This window comes from Aethalodelphis obliquidens, unplaced genomic scaffold, assembly GCF_003676395.1.
Source record: "Aethalodelphis obliquidens isolate GAN/ISIS:26980383/991018 unplaced genomic scaffold, ASM367639v1 scaffold9, whole genome shotgun sequence".
Taxonomy (NCBI): Eukaryota; Metazoa; Chordata; class Mammalia; order Artiodactyla; family Delphinidae; genus Aethalodelphis; species Aethalodelphis obliquidens.
Genome location: NW_020837953.1, coordinates 46,016,578 through 46,033,448, shown reverse-complemented (window position 1 = coordinate 46,033,448; position 16,871 = coordinate 46,016,578). Strand labels below are relative to the sequence as shown.

Below are 16,871 nucleotides of genomic sequence, written 5' to 3'. Positions count from 1 at the left end.
GGACAAGGGCAGAGAAGCACTGATTATAGAAACAAAACCCAGAAACAAGGCGAATGTCCACACAGTAGAATGGACACATACATCTTGGTTCATTCATAAGATGGAATTTTATACTGTGGTGAAAATGAAGCAAGTCAGGACAGGAGCCAGTCCCACCAATGTGATGTTGGGTGCAATGTGGTTCCACACGATGTGGTTCCACAGTATTAAGTCCGGAAACAGGGAAAATTAACTCTGTCTTCTAGAAAAGTGGTGAAACTCTTCTAGGGAAGAGTAAGGATGCGATGATCATAAATGTTGGCATGGTGGCTCCCTTTGGGGGCAGGAAGGCTGTGATTGAGGGGCGCACAGGGGGCCGGCGTGGTTCTAGTTCTGGGCCCTTATGTATGTTACATCACTCAATAAAAACGGTTAAATAAGTGAATGAGTGGTTCAGGCTCCTTCTAGGAGCTGTGAATGCCCGACTCACCCCCTTTTCTCCTATGCAGGTGATAACTGCAGACATCTGCGTGCCAGGCACTAGAGTCTAACGGCTTTTCACATGTAGCCCACTTCCCCATCATAGCAATGTCTGGAGGCAGGTACCAGGATCAACCCCATGTTACACCTGCAAACACTGAGGCATGGAGGGCATGTAGCTCCCTTGCCCGAGATCAGTTATTTGGAGCAAAGCCGAGATTCAAACTCAGGCACATTGAACCCTGAATCCCCATCCTCCCAACCTTCTCCCACCTCTTGGCTCTGAATCCAGCGCCTAGCTGATCCGGGTCCCGCTTCTATCACCCTTGCACAGGCTACAGCGAGTATGGACGTGCCAGCCATTCGGGCCGTTGCCATCTGCCCTCTGGCCCCCACCCCGCCCCCGACACTGAAACTCTTCTCATGAGATCTCAGTGACCCCTAACTGCCAAACCCAGACACCCTGTTCCAATCTTGACCCCCGTGACTTCTATGCAGCCTTTGTGCTGTGACTGCCCACTCGCTTCCAAGAACTCTGACTATTCTCTCTGGCCTTCCTTCCTTCTTCACTGAGTACCTAGAATGTGCCATGAATTGCGCCGGAGATTCAAAGATGAGGAAGGCTAAGCCCTGCCCTCCACACTCTTGTCTAGAGGAGGGTACCAAGGGCTGATTAGTCACCATAAAGGATGGAGGGACAAAGTGAGAGTCCACCACCACACCTGCAGCTCCCTGCATGCACAAAGAACTTTATGCTTCCATCCCCTCTGCCCACATCTGGAATGCTGGTCCTACCCGCCCCCCCAAGCCCAGGTCCTCTCTGAGACCCCCTCCCTGGGTGGAACCATGGCTGCCTCCCACACACCACAGAGCACTTCGCAGGTGCCAGGGATCCGTGGCTGTTTCTGGGTGCAGCTGGTTGGTTACGTGCCATCAGCGGGGGACAGGAACCTAGCTCCTCCACTCCTGGGCCCAGCTCTTTACAAGGGCGATTGAAAGGTGGGAGAGCTGGTAGTTAAACTCGGACTCAGGCCTGCACTGCCTGCATTTGTGTCCTAAGGAGACATTGGACATGTGATCCAACTTCTCTATGCCTCAGGTTCTGCACCTGTAAAATGGGTACAGTAATAGTACATGCTTCATAGGTTGTTTGGAAGATTAAATGGATTATATAAAAGACTTCATGTCTGGCCCATACGTTTTGACTGGTGCTTTGTTAGTGGTGATTTCCCTTTCAGAGGTTCGAGACCCAAGAGGAAAGAAAGGGAGGTCATGCAAGAACAACGCAGTTATGAGTTGCTGTGCATCTACTGTGTGCCAGGCCCCAGGCTCTTGGGGTGCGGGGATGTGCGGCTCTGAAGTCTGGGTCTGGTGTGGATACCAGCCCTGAGGCTCACCACCTCACCCACGGAGGCTGGGTCTTGTGACCCTCTTTCCTGGTCTGTGATGGGATGATCACGGGCCCCTGGGCAGCTGCATTGCTGGGAGGCTCCAGTGCAATGGTGCCGAAGGCCTTAAGCACAGAGCCTGGCACCCTGGTAGCCGTCATTACCACGCCCCGGGTCCCTGTGTGACAGCCACCAAGCAACAAGAGAAAGATAGCAGCACCTCCTGCGCCCTCACAACTCCCTCATCCGTGTCCCAACAGGGACTAGAGAACGTCAGTCTGTCCCCACCAACTTGTTCAGGCCCGCTCTGGGCAACCTCCAGCTCAGCACTGTGGGGTCAGGGCTGTGCAGGGGCCCCGTCGTTTAGAGAGAAAAGATCAGCTCATAGGAACGGGCTGGGGGTCTGAGGTGTCCTGAGCTCACCTTCTTCGTTTGCGAGGAGACTCCGAAGACCCAAGATCTGGGCCGCAAGGATGCCGACGGTGATGAAGAGCTGGGGCACCACCCCCAGGGCCCCCCGCAGGTTCTTAGGGGCCAGCTCCCCTAAGTACATAGGGACGACATTGGAAGACAGACCTGGGAGGGAGGGTGAAATAAAGACACCATCAGGAAACATTAATCTGGCAGGGATGAGCTCTGTCTTCAAACACATTTATTCTTCCTCAGCAATCGCATTAGTTGGGCTGAAACTGTCTCAAAACTGCAGGACTAAGCAAACCACCCCTCTTGCAATCCTTAGGCCTTCTAACTTTAAGAGAAAATAGTCTGACCAAAGAAGTTCATGGACAGTGCGTTTGCTTCCAGACTGGTGTCACCTGGGGACACAGGCCACCCGGACCTCAGGTCTTCCCTCCTGATTGGCTTGGTCTCGGAGAGGAAAAGCCCCGGTGTGGTTAGACTCTCTCTCCTCTCTTGCTCCTTCGGGGGGAAACCTGTTACTAAAAGGCCAAGGACCCCTGCCCACCAGCTTTACCTTCTGAGACTGTATATTACATAATAGGCTGATGCACAGACATCGAAGCACAAGCTTTATTTGTCAGTAAGCACTGAAAACTTACATATATATTGTAGACTAACTGCATTCTGGGATTTGTGTAATGACTGAACTACTTCTGACTCCTCAGTATTTGAACGTGTTGGTTTTCCCGTCTTACTGATGTCTGACCCCCTTATGAATAGGTGAAACAATTTAATAGGCTCTAAAGTATTTTCACAGATATTATCCCATTTAGTTCTCCTCAAAGTCCAATGAAAGGTTGGGGGTCTGGGAGGAAGGTCAGATGGGTTGTTACTGGTCCAAGTATCGCACGTGGAGCCAGAGGCAAGCTGGTGCTCAGAGAGACGTGGGGTCTGAGAGGGAGGCTGTGGCCAAGGGCAGACCAAGGGAGACAGTGTGGGGTGAGGGGAGGCTGGAGCCGCTGGTGATGGGAGGGTATTTTATAGCACTGAGATAAGAGGAAACTGACGGCCAAGTTTTCAGCTCTGCAATTCTGCCCAAGGGCATCTCTGCTTAGTATTTTATTATTATTATTTTTGGCTTTTTTTAAAACATCTTTATTGGAGTCTGATTGCTTTACAATGTTGTGTTAGTTTCTGCTGCATAACAAAGTGAATCAGCTATACATATACATATATCCCTATATCTCCTCCCTCTTGAGTCTCCCTCCCACCCTCCCTATCCCACCCCTCTAGGTGGTCGAAAAGCACCGAGCTGATGTCCCTGTGCTATGTGACTGCTTCCCACTAGCTATTTTACATTTGGTAGTGTATATATGTCCATGCCACTTTCTCACTTCGTCCCAGCTTACCCTTCCCCTCCCCATGTCCTCAAGTCCATTCTCTATGTCTGCGTCTTTATTCCTGTTCTGCCCCTAGGTTCTTCAGAACCTTTTTTTTTTTAAGATTCCATATATATGTGTTAGCATACGGTATTTGTTTTTCTCTTTCTGACTTATTTGACTCTGTATGACAGACTCTATCTAGGTCCATCCACCTCACTACAAATAACTCAATTTCGTTTCTTTTTATGGCTGAGTAATATTCCATTGTATATATGTGCCACATCTTCTTTATCCATCATCTGTCGATGGACACTTAGGTTGCTTCCGTGTCCTGGCTATTGTAAATAGAGCTGCAATGAACATTGTGGTACCTGACTCTTTTTGAATTATGGTTTTCTCAGGGTATATGCTCAGTAGTGGGATTCTGCTTAATATTTTAAAAGGGGCATCACAGTTCATTAATTAATACCAATTCTTTCTGATTTTCAGACAAAGACAGACAGTCTTTAGAGCAGCTCCTAGGTGTCTTGTGTGGTGGACGGGGGGGACACTGCGGGCCCAGTGCTCAAAGGGCTATGGAGAAAGCGAGGCCCTCATGTTGCCCGGTCACCATTCAGGCCCTGGTGGCCACTTCTCAAGTCCAAGTGCTTCTGAACTTAGTTAATAGCAACTGGAGAGACAAACACCAGGAGGTTTGTGAAGAGATGGGATTCCCTTCATGTCGGTGGAGAACAGTCTCATTCTGTCTTAAAAACAACTCCACGGGGCAACCCCCGGCCAGCCTGTTCTGACACCAAAGCCAGAGAAGCAGCTTTTAAAGTTTAAATTCCGTTAGTGAAAGTCTGAAGCGTTCTTACCAAAGGTGTTGACTGACAGCAAACCAGCAAACTGAGCATCTGGGGGTCCAAGCTGCATTGACCCTGAGCCCCCTTGGTCAGAGTGGCCGTTTACTTCGTTTTTAGGGTGTCTAAGTACCACGGGGCTTGATGACACCCTTTCCTGACTTTTCAGGAAATACGTGAAGGAATGAACAGCAGATAGATTAAGCTTCTGCTGGAGTTCTTCAAGTATGACCTGAAGACACAGGGGGTTCCTGACACCTTTCAGGGGGTCTGCGAGATCAAAACGGTTTTCAGAACCGTCCTGAGATGCTACTTGTCCTTTTCATTCTCGTTCCCTGACCAGTTTTCCAGAGATCACACGCCCTCTGACGTCACACCAACAGAACACAGAAGCAGGTTTGAGAACCTGGCTGTCTTCCGTTAAGTCAGACACTCAAGAGATTTGCAAAAATGTAAAGCAGGGCTTCCCTGGTGGCGCAGTGGTTGAGAATCCGCCTGCCGATGCAGGGGACACGGGTTCGAGCCCTGGTCTGGGAGGATCCCACATGCCGCGGAGCTACTAGGCCCGTGAGCCACAACTACTGAGCCCGCGCGTCTGGAGCCTGTGCTCCGCAACAAGAGAGGCCGCGACAATGAGAGGCCCGCGCACCACAATGAAGAGTGGCCCCCGCTCGCAGCAACTAGAGAAAGCCCTCGCACAGAAACGAAGACCCAACGCAGACAAAAAAAAAAAAAAAAATGTAAAGCAATACCACTAAATTTTTTTGTTTTAGAAACTAGAATTATTTTCATAAAGACATGTAATGGGCTTCTTAGTGCTATCTTAAAATGAATTAATACCTTTCTTGGTTGCAATTTCTAACATGGTAAATATTGAGCAGTATAACACATACGAGCTCCTTAGAACCCTCAATAATTTTAAGAGTGTAAAGGGGTCCTGAGGCCAAAAAGTTTGAGAACTGTTGACCAGAAGTCATGCTTATTTAAAAGCAAAGGTTGGTTGGGAATTCCCTGGCGGTCCAGTGGTTAGGACTCTGTGCTTTCACTGCCGAGGGCCTGGATTCAATCCCTGGTTGGGGAATTAAGATCCGGGAAGCTGTGTGGCATGGCCAAAAAAAAAAAAAAAAGCAAAGGTTGGGATGTTAAACTGTGATCTTTCTATTGGAGCCTAACATTTCTTTTTTGGAACCAACTCTGAACTGTTGGCTGTCAATAGAAACGTCACAGCACCTGTCCGCTGCTGACAACTTCCAGGAATCGTCCATTTTTCATAAAGCTGAGCCCGGCTGCAGGGAAAAAGTGCAGGAGCAGGGCCAGGCACCTCGGGACTCCTGGCCAGATGGTAGATGAATGTCCGGGTGCTCTCAGGGAAAGCTAGAATGAATGAAGTTTGCCAGGGGGCCCATCAGTCCCTCCTTGAGGTGACCTCTTCTGTCTTCGGGAATCTTGTTTTCCTCTTCATCTCCCCAGCCCTGCAATCCCTCGCCACTTCCCCCAATACCAGGCTCCTTGCTGTCTCCTCTATTGTCAGTAAACTCCAGGGAAGGGGTTTGCTGACATCCAGCCAAATTATCCCTTCTTCATCCCCATCCCTGTGTTTGGAAGGAGAACGAGTCACTTGAAAATGCCACAGCCTGGTGGGGGGCGAGTGAAGTGCCCAGGGTGCAGCATTTCCAGGGGCGCTTACCCTTGGGGGCCCACCCTGCAGTGCACGGCCCCGAGAGTGGGCACCTCGCTTGCCTCGATGGCCCTGGCCCTTCTGCCTACAGAGGAAGCCAACCTGAAGGAAGGCCACGGCATGGCTGAACCATGTCTCTTCAGTCTGAAGCCATCATGGGGGAATTTTCTATAACCAGGGAAACCCGGCCTGGGCAGAATGGCTTTGGAGAGGTTACTACCATTAACTCTTTTCTGGTAGAGGGATTCATGCATCTGATAATTTCTCAAGCTTTTTTGACCACAACTCACGGTGCAAAACACAGAAATACATTTTACATCCAACTTGGTTCTCACATATGTATAAAGATAAAGAACTGAAACAACGTTTCAAAAGACAATCCTTGGGCTTCCCCGGTGGCGCAGTGGTTAGGAGTCCGCCTGCCAATGCAGGGGGCGCGGGTTCATGCCCCGGTCCGGGAAGATCCCACATGCTGTGGAGCGGCTGGGCTGAGAGGCCCGTGTACCACACACAAAAAAAGACAATCCTTATCTTTACTACACGTGACACAGTCTACCCTAGTTAAAAGCAAAAAAAAAAGAAAATACTGTTTGCTGAACGGATGTCACCACCCACCAACTGATCCTGAGACAGGCTGGGATCTGGGACCCTTTGCTGCAGTGTTTGCACCTGGACAAACATCTCCTTGAGCAACAAGCTGCAGAGAAACTATAAGGGACTAAAAATAACTGTGTGCATTTGTAGTTGGGGCAAATTATGGACAAAAAGATACAAAAAGACCAAAGAAAACCCAACTGTCACCTCTGAAGAGCCAGGAGAAAACACTGGATGTCTTGAGCACAAGCAGTGTACTGCGCATGCCCCCTGCACTCAACAGCACAAAGGGGTGGGCAAAACACCCAAGCCACCCCTCTGGCCTGATGCCTGGACACACCTCTTCCCTCACCCCATATAAGGAACGAGCTCGCCCCCCACCTCGGGGAGTGAGCAAGGGAACCTCTTACTTGTTTTTGCTCCCTCCTGCGGCTGCAGGGGCCCCAACAAAGCCTTGCCTGTATTTCTTGTCTGGCCTCTAGCCAATTTCTGTTGACTGGGGAAGGCCAAGAACCCTGGTCAGTATCAGTCCCAACCTGCAGTTTAGAAAACATTGAGATAAAGGACTGGTTGGAAGGACCAGTCCTGTCCTAAGATTCTGTATCTCAGTCTTTCAAAGAACAGCTTTCTTCACAGGAAACTCCACAGTGAAGATCTGCCCACGGTCCACACACATCCCTATAACGCAGGGGCTTAAGCGTCTACCCACAGCAGAGGTGTAGGAACAGCGTGACCCTATATGCTTCAGAGACCCCAGACTGGTTCAGACGCCAGGTGCCTGTTCTCCCTCCCTCTGACCACCCCGAATCACAGAATGGTTTACCTGCACATATTCCCACCAAAAGTCTGGCCACAATTATCATCTCAAATGACTTGGCAACTTCACTGCATCCCATTAAGATCGCAGGCACGATGGAAAAGATGTTGTTGAACAGCAAGGTTCCTTTTCTGCAGAGGACAAAATACCAGTCGGTTTGGTTTAAGGATCTGCCACTCCTTTAACAAATGTTTGCCGAGCACCTACTCGGTTACAGCAGTTGCTGTTGTGTTGTTCGATTTGCTGTTGACCTAAGATGGATACAGGTCCAGCGCATGGCCTGGTGTGGGAATATTCTCTGTGGGAGCAGATGTAAATGACCCAATGCAGAGGGCATCAGTAGTGAGGAGCAGAGGGAAAGGCTCGCATATTACAATACAGTAAAGGGTTCTGCCACCATAAACTAACATGATTTTAGTGTAATCTTGAAACCCAGACTGGATGAGGACATTAAAGGAAAGGTTTAGACCAATCTCACCTATCAACATAGATGTGAAACTCCTAAATGAAATATTAGCCAATTGAATTCAACAGCATATATAAGACTGTTTCAAGGTTAAAAACACCATATGAAAGATTGTACTGGGGAAAAATATAGGATTATCAATTGAAGTAGCAAAACAAGTCAATACAATTTGATATCGATCATGATTTAAAAGAAAACCTTAACAAACTATAAAAATGAGGGAACTTATGTAAGCTGATAAAGGGTATCTCCTGAAAACCTATAAAAAAATCAAACTTAATAAAACTTACAAAACAGTCCAATTTAAGTCAAGACTGGAGTAGGACTTGGGCCCTGGAGAGCCAGACAAAGGCAAAGGGAAAGCTTCTCTGGAGAAGCCCCTCCCATTGGGCTCCCCAGGAGTCCCCCAGCCAGGTACCCCCACCCCCTGAGATGAAGCGTCACCATTACAGGACACACAAGACAATCCACCCCCTGCAAGAGGCCGCACATACAAACAGCACAGCTTCAGACAACAGGATCAGATAGAAGCCATCAAATATGTTTTAAATGAGTGGCGTCATAAAATAAGGACTCAAAAGCGTACTATAGAAAGAACAAGAACATGCATAAAACAGAACTACCCAAAACAATAGCAAAGAAGATAGATTTTAAAAGCAAATGAAAAATATAGTCATTGAAATAAAAACGTAGTAGGTGAATTGCAGCTGAGGAAACAATTAATGAATAGGAAGGCAGACCTGAGGAAGTTACATAGAAAGCAACAGAGAGAGAGAGAGAAAAGATGGGAAGTATGACCTATTAAGATAGGGAGGATTATAATATCACTAGTCACAGTAGCCAGAAGGTGGAAGCAACCCAGATGTCCACCGACAGATGAATGGATAAACTAAATGTAGTATATTCATACAACAGAGTATTATTCAGCCTTAAAGAGGAAAGAGATTCTGACACGTGCTACAATACGAATGCACCTTGAGGGCATTAGGCTAAGTGAGATAACCCAGTCACAAAAGGACAAATCTTGTAGGATTCATTCATATAAGGTCCTTAGAGTAGTCAAATGCACAGAGACAGAAAGTTGATTGGTGACTTATGGGAAGATAAGAAAGGGGAGTTATTGTTTAATGGGTACATGGTGTCCATTTTTGTAAGATGAAAAGTTATAGAGATGGGTGGTGGTGATGGTTGCGGAACAGTGTGAATGTACTTAATGCCAAAAACCTGTACACTGGACTTCCCTGGTGGCGCAGTGGTTAAGAAGCCACCTGCCAATGCAGGGGACACGGGTTCGAGCCCTGGTCTGGGAAGATCCCACATGCCGCGGAGCAACTAAGCCCCTGCGTCACAACTTCTGAGCCTGCACTCTAGAGCCCGCGAGCCACAACTACTGAGCCCGCATGCCACAACTACTGAAGCCCATGTGCCTAGAGCCTGCGCTCCGCAGCAAGAGAAGCCACTGCAATGAGAAGCCCGCGCACCACAGCCAAGAATAGCCCCCGCTTACCACAACTAGAGAAAAGCCTGCAGGCAGCAATGAAGACCCAATACAGCCAAATTAATTAATTAATTAATTAAAATTAGGGGAAAAAAACAACCTGTACACTTAAAAGTTGGTTAAAATGGTAAATTTTATGTTATGTATATTTACCACACTTTTTTTTTTTTTTTGCCGCACCGTGCCACTTGTGGGATCTTAGTTCCCTGACCAGGGATCAAACCCGGGCCCTGGCAGTGAAAGCGTGGAGTCCTAACCACTGGACTGCCAGGGAATTTCCACCACAATTTTTGAAAAATAGTTTTTTAAAGAAGTCTCTTTACAGACAACAACAACAACGACAAAGGCACGGAGGAACTTCCAGAAGAATATAGAAAATGGAGGAGAGAAAAGATCTGTAGAAATGATGGCTGAAAACTTTCCAGAACTGATGACAAAGACATGAAACCTCAGACAAGGAACTGCCATGAGTTCTGGGATAAATAAATCAGCCATAGCTTACTCATGAAAGGGAAGATTCAACAGTGTAAGGATGTTTAGTTTTCCTCCAATTAAATGATAAATCCAAGTCGATTCCAAGCAGAATTCTTTTTCAGGGATTTCGATAAGCTGATTTTTTTTTTTTTTTTTTTTTGCGGTACGCGGGCCTCTCACTGTTGTGGCCTCTCCTGTTGCGGAGCGCAGGTTCCGGACGCGCAGGCTCAGTGGCCATGGCTCACGGGCCCAGCAGCTCCGCGGTATGTGGGATCCTCCCGGACCGGGGCATGAACCCGTGTCCTCTGCATCGGCAGGTGGACTCTCAACCACTGCGCCACCGGGGAAGCCCTCGATAAGCTGATTTTAAAATTAACACAGAAGACTAAAGGAACATGAATAACTAAGATAAATTTGAGAGTAAGTGATTTTTTACCTGGAAAAAAATTAAAATAAAATTGGCCTTCCCTCTCCATTCACCTATTACATACAAAATAAAATTATCCCAGATCTATCTGGGAAAGACAAAATTGTAAAATCATTTTTTTAATTATAGAAGATTATCCTTATGACGCCTGGTAGGGAAGACTGTCTTAAGACACAAAAAGCAAAAATCATAGATGAGTTAAATGTGACCACTTGAACATTTAAAGATTTTGTATCAAAAAGATACTACATGTACAATTAAAAATAAAGCAACAGGGCTTCCCTGGTGGCGCAGTGGTTAAGAATCCGCCTGCCAATGCAGGGGACACGGGTTCGATCCCTAGTCCGGGAAGATCCCACATGCCGCGGAGCAACTAAGCCCATGCGCCACAACTACTGAGCCTGCACTCTAGAGCCTGCAGGCCACAACTACCGAGCCCTCGTGCCACAACTACTGAGCTCCTGTGCCTAGAGCCCATGCTCCACAACAAGAGAAGTCACAGCAATGAGAAGCCCGCGCACCGCAACAAGAGTAGCCCCCACTCGCCACAACTAGAGAAAGCCCACGTGCAGCAATGAAGACCCAAAAAGCCAAGGAAATAAATAAAATAAATAAATTAAATAATAATAAATAAATAAGGCAATGGATTGAGAAGACATGTGCCGGATACAACAGAGTACAGTGTGGACGTTACTTGCACAATGTGCTCAGAAGTGAAATTTCCTCCCAGCACCTCTGTGCCTCCTTTTCCCATGTGTGAAGAGGGGATGGGGCTTTTGTAAGGATTAGTGCAATTAGTATCCCCTAAAAGCACTTAGGATAGAGGCTGGCAAGTAGGAACCCATCAATTAATTGTTAGCTGCTACTGATATTTAAAGAACACTGATAAATCTTTAAGAAAACCACAAACAACTGAATAGCATTTATCACATTTTCAATTGGACTAGCAACTGTCAGCTCCATCTTCAGACCAGACGGCTAGTCCTTCACTCAGGAGAAGCATCCTGCAGATCTGTGACTTGACTGACGCTCTGCCCACCGGTGGTCCACAGGGAGAACTGTGCGTTCAACACCAACCTCCCAGCAAGACTTCAGGACCTTAGATCCTGAACCACAGCTTGTATGCTTCTATTCTCAGATTCTTTTTGAAAAAGACTGGAGAAGGAACCGAGGTCTGGGGTCTGGCCTTGAGCTCACTAGATCTGTGGCTGAGAACGGGCACTTTACCTCAACCCGCCTCCGCGTGCCCATCCTCGAAGGGAGGGGCCTGGAGGGGAAGAACTCTTAAATACTGTTCATAACAAGGCTGCTTGCTCTCTCACGCCCATGGAATTTACCAGGGGGGTGGGAGGGCTTAAGGACCTTTCTTGGAATCAAATACAGAATCTCTGATGCTTCTAGAATTCGGGGCAAAGATTTAAGCTCTGCTCTTGCCACTGATGACACTCAGAGTGAGGGTCGCCCTGGGACCACACGGTCTCACACTGAAGGGCTTGACATTAATCTCAGCCGTTTCAGAGTTTCACAGGAATTTAATTTGGGCTACATTTTGCCTGTAACTGGATTCCAAGGTAAAAGAACAGAGCAGTTAGCTTGTGTTCATTTAGGAAGCAGAGTTCAGGAGCACCAGTCTATGGTCTGCATTGGGCCTGATGTCTTGGCCATGCCATCTGGCATTTGACTCTTCTAAAGGCCAAAAGGAAGTTTTGGAAAGGACGATTTCAAGGCAAGAGAGGGTAAGAGCGGGAGTGAGTCCTGATCTCTGAAGCACTCTCTGCTCTTTCCATGCCCACCCCAGACCCTGAGACCCATCACCCCCACCCAACTCCAGCCCTGAGACCTTCATTGCCTAAGTCCCCAAACACTTGGTCAATGTCTGGTCTTCTTAACCACATTAGGAAACAACCACCAGGGAAGCCCAGGAAACAAAAATCATTGCAGCAATCATTACCTGGTTTTAGGATAATGATTTCTGCTTTAGGCCCAGGTTTTAAACTCTGATGCAGTCTATGAGTTTCAGGGAGTTGAACATTCACCTTGCCTTACCTGCCTAATGTATTCACCAAGGGGCCGACCATGAGGGAGCCGAGGAGGCCTCCAAAGGGAAACATGGACACAGAAATCGACCACAGCAAGGTCAAGGAGAATTCGTTTATGTATTCACCGATTCTGTCATAGTAGGTCTCGTTATAAAATGCTTTCATGAGCTGGAGAGCAAAGCAAAACAGAACACCAAAATAATGTGAGCTGGTTTTGCAGAAAGAACAGTGTAAGTTGTTGGGCCACCCGATGGGATGAGCTGGGCATGTTGGAACATCAACACGATTAAGTGGAGGAGAGGAATGAAGATTAACAGCAATTAGCAGGGGGCACCCATGCCGGGGCGGGCGGCTGGGAGGCCGGCCTCTGATGGGCAAGCTGCCAGGGATGTTTCTTTTTTTTTTCTTTAAAGAATTTGGTTGGTTCTCTTTATTATTTATTTATTGATTTGGCCATGCCCCGCAGCATGTGGGATCTTAGTTTCCCAACAAGGGATCCAACCCGCGCCCCCTGCAATGGACGCTTGGAGTCTTAACCACTGGACTGCCAGGGAAGTCCCTGCCCAGGATGTTTCTAACCCCAGAGAGGAATGACTCCAGGCTTCCAATCACGGAATCAGTGCTGGATGAGCCTGGTCCCTCCAGACTCTGCTGTGGATTACGAGGCTGCGGAAGATCAGAGTGCCCCCAAACCTACCCCCCACCCCTGGAGGCCAGCCCACCATGTGTCCAGCCAGGCCTGGCTCTCCACAAGAACCTGGTGCGTCCCCAGGACCCCGTGCCTGTGCAAGTCCCTTGGGCTTGCGCTGTTTATTTCATGGGTTTCCCCCACCCTTCACTTGAGGTCCCACTGTGTGCCCTCAGCGTCTGTACAGTCCCACCCTAGTGGCCACCCGGGGAACCGGCTACTCCAAACCCACCTCCCCGTTCCCGGGGGGCTGCGTCTCGCCCACCATAGCGACCTACCTCGGCAGGGGAGTTAATAGCGGCCACGTTGTACCCATACTGGAAGGATGACCCAAAGGCAGCTATCAGCGTCGCCAGGGCAAGCACTGGTGTCAGCCTCTGCAGGAGAGATCACGGCTTTAGGTAAGGAAGCAACCCGGGCTTCCAGGGAGCTCCTGATTTACTCAGAGTCTTGCAGAAAGATGGATGTAATGGGATCTGAAGACCCGTGGTCTTTCAACCACTCCGTGTCTGGAAACCTACCCTCCACGCACCTTGGGTGGAGCAGGTTTCTTTGACCGTAGCACTTAAGCCTGGATAATCCTTTGTTGTGGGAGGCTGTCCTGTGTGCACTGTAGAGACACACCTCACCCCATCTGGGACAACCTAAATGTCTCCAGACATGGCTAAATGTCCCTGGGGGCAGGTGGGGAATCACCCCTGGTTGAGAATCACTGGGTCTCAACAAAACCGAAGGGTCACCCCCTCCAACACACCACCTAATGACTGAGCTGCTCCTGCGACATTCCTGCGCGGGACTGCCTCTGCTGATTGCAGCAAATGCACTCAGGCACTGCTGCAAACACAAACCCCCCAAAAAGTCAGAGAGAAAATGTGAAAATTTTTAATTTTTTAGGGCCACTGATTAACTTCCTTTAGCCTCTGGACTGTTGCTCTAAGAGGCAGAAGGCACGGTGAAAGAAATATTTAAATATAGACTTCTGGGGACTCTTAAACACACACATCCTGTGACGATACCCCCTTTGACACCTGGGTAACTGAACACTCATTTAAGACAATCTTTAATGACACATGGGAATTCATTAGTAAAAGAATGAAAATTGGGAGAAAAATAAAAGTGGAAAGAGCTTTGCTCTTAGAATCTATGGATCTCAGTTTGAATTTGCTCACTGCCACTTTCTGGCTTAATTTCTGTGATCTTCAGTTTCCTCATCTTTAGCGTTAGGATAATAACATCTCTCGGAGTTATTGCAAAGATTCATTATGGAAGCGTCTAGCTGTGGAGGTGAATCCACTGACTGGGGTGGGCCTGGGCTCTCTGAACCCACCATTGACGCCCTTCGTCCTGTACTACAACCGAGGTCCCCATCACATGAGACTCAGCCCCTCTGGTGGCGAGCTGAGGTCCTCATGTCTCCCCTGGGCAGCATCCCCCCGAATCTAAGGGGGAACCTCTTGAGAGAGGCAAGTAGGAGCAGGACAGGCAGAGAAACAGTGGGCACCTGGGCCTCGCCTCATGCCCGGCGGGGACTGCTGAGCTAGTGGCCCCCTCCCCGACCCCACAGAGCAGGTGCAGGACCCGCAGGAGTCCTGGTCAAGAGCAGAACCGCAAGTGAAACTTTGCCCGTCTCGCCTCTTCCACCAAATAATTAACAAATGCTTAATTCACAGGAAGTTTCTGGTAAAGATGATAAGAGCCACAGACAAGGCAGCCTATCAAGGAGCAGCCGGCTCTGGTTTCCAGTCTCTCCTCAGGCCCCACCACCCCCTCGGGCCAGGGGGGCAGCAGGTGACAGAAGTGGGGGGAGCAGGGGATGGTGCCCAGGAGGGGAGGCGGGTTCCAGGGCTGTTGCTACACCGTGTTTTCTAAAGGCAGGGGGTACACAAGTAGGCATACCCACCCCACCCCCAAAACCCCACCCAGGAGGTAGCATGGGGCCAACCATGTTACACTTCACCTTCTGAAGTGCTCTAGGTATTCATTCATTCATTCATTCATTCACACATTGAGCACCCACTGTGAGCCAGCCATGGTTCTAGGTTCTAGCTACTAGGGATATAGTGGAGAAGAAAACAAAGATCCCTGCCCTATAGCTGTCCTATTGCTTGATATGGTGGAAGGGAGGAAGGAAGGAGGGGAGGGAAGGAGGCGAGGAAGGAAAAAAAATGTTGATTAAAATTTCTCCTCTTCTAATTCCCTTCCCAGTAAATGATAAACTATAAATGCACCAGGCTTCATTCATACTGCAGGTGCAACTCCAACATTCTGCTTTGATGGGTCCTAAGGTTTGAAGTCCTTAGCAAAGCTCAGTGGGGGAGCTGGCTGGTGTCCCAGGCCTCATGCCCCAGACTGGGGGGATCCTGCCAGGTACGTGGATAGCCAGCTCTCTGACTGTTTTTATGGGATTCTAGCAAAAATTATCAGAGACCTCACGCTGTACAGTGTCTAAGCCTAGAGCACATAATTCAACTTCTATTCCTTGGCTTCCTCCTTGAATTCAAGCCATAGGCACATTCTAAGGACCCGTAGGAATCAGGGCTCACCCTTTGTGGAAATAGCAAAGACATTCTGGGTAAGTTCTCAAGTTCTTACCGACCTTGCTGGTCCAAATGCCTTCATTCTTATGAAACAAAATTATTTTTAAGGCCGGAAAAGAAAAATTTAGCATAAAATGTTCTCTGCCATTTAAGCTACTATCCCCTCCCCTTTAGTGTGCATTAAGCATATGCATTACACATTAACTAGATCCCCTTAGAAGACACAGGAATGCCTACTCACACAAAAAAAGAAAAGAAAAACAACAACAACAAACAATACCCTCCTGGCACCAGCAAGCTAAATCCTTAGGAGATAACATTCCTTTCCCAATCCTGTAAGGGGTCACAATAACTCACTACTCACCTCGTTAGACTATGTAAACTGTCATATGTTACTTTGATGTATAACACTTCGTCTCAAAAATTATATAACTGTGCTCTGACTTCTAACAGGAAGAACAGTCCTCAGAGCTTTCTTTTTTTTTTTTTTTTTTTGCGGTACGCGGGCCTCTCACTGTTGTGGCCTCTCCCGTTGAGGAGCACAGGCTCCGGACGCTCAGGCGCAGCGGCCATGGCTCACAGGCCCAGCCGCTCCGCGGCATGTGGGATCTTCCCGGACCGGGGCACGAACCCGCGTCCCCTGCATCGGCAGGCGGACTCTCAACCACTGCGCCACCAGGGAAGCCCCCTCAGAGCTTTCTGAAAGACTGGCTGCCAGGTTATAATCCTCAGGTTGGGCCGAATAAATATTTCCTTTCTTTCTTAGATTGACCGTTGATTAATTTTTTTTCATGGACGATGCAATAAACATTGCATTGCATATTTATTGACAGCTGTCTATGATCTGTGTACCATGCTGTAGTCCAGTGAGCAAAACAGCTGCCCTCAAGAAGACTGTGGTCCAATGGGAAAGACAGACATGTTTTTAAAACTTCATAATAATTTAATAATGAAACTAGAACTGGAGTAAGTTTTATGAAGAAAATCCACAGAAGTGGTTAAAGAGGGGAGTCAGGAAAGTGACTGAGAGAGGATGGGGGCCCGGGTAGGGGAGTGGCTGAGGCAGGGGAGCAAGAGGTACCAGCTTTGAGGACTATTTAGGAAGTAAAGTCAAGGGATTCGGTACCCCTTGAGAAAAATGGAAATCAAAACCACAACGTGATACCACTTCTCACTCATTAGG

The 16,871-nt window shown here is 48.3% G+C and overlaps 1 protein-coding gene across 2 annotated transcripts in view; it reads right to left on the bottom strand.

The window, feature by feature from the left end:
- SLC2A5 (solute carrier family 2 member 5) overlaps positions 1-16,871 on the bottom strand; it is a 61,420-nt gene that overhangs the window by 3,465 nt on the left and 41,084 nt on the right. For both annotated transcript variants that reach the window (XM_027110291.1, XM_027110292.1), the window contains 4 exons: positions 13,430-13,528; positions 12,471-12,631; positions 7,566-7,690; positions 2,271-2,423 (listed from right to left, as the gene is read on the bottom strand). In XM_027110291.1, coding sequence (XP_026966092.1) covers positions 2,271-2,423; positions 7,566-7,690; positions 12,471-12,631; positions 13,430-13,528 — 538 coding nt within the window. The remainder of the gene's footprint in view (positions 1-2,270; positions 2,424-7,565; positions 7,691-12,470; positions 12,632-13,429; positions 13,529-16,871) is intronic.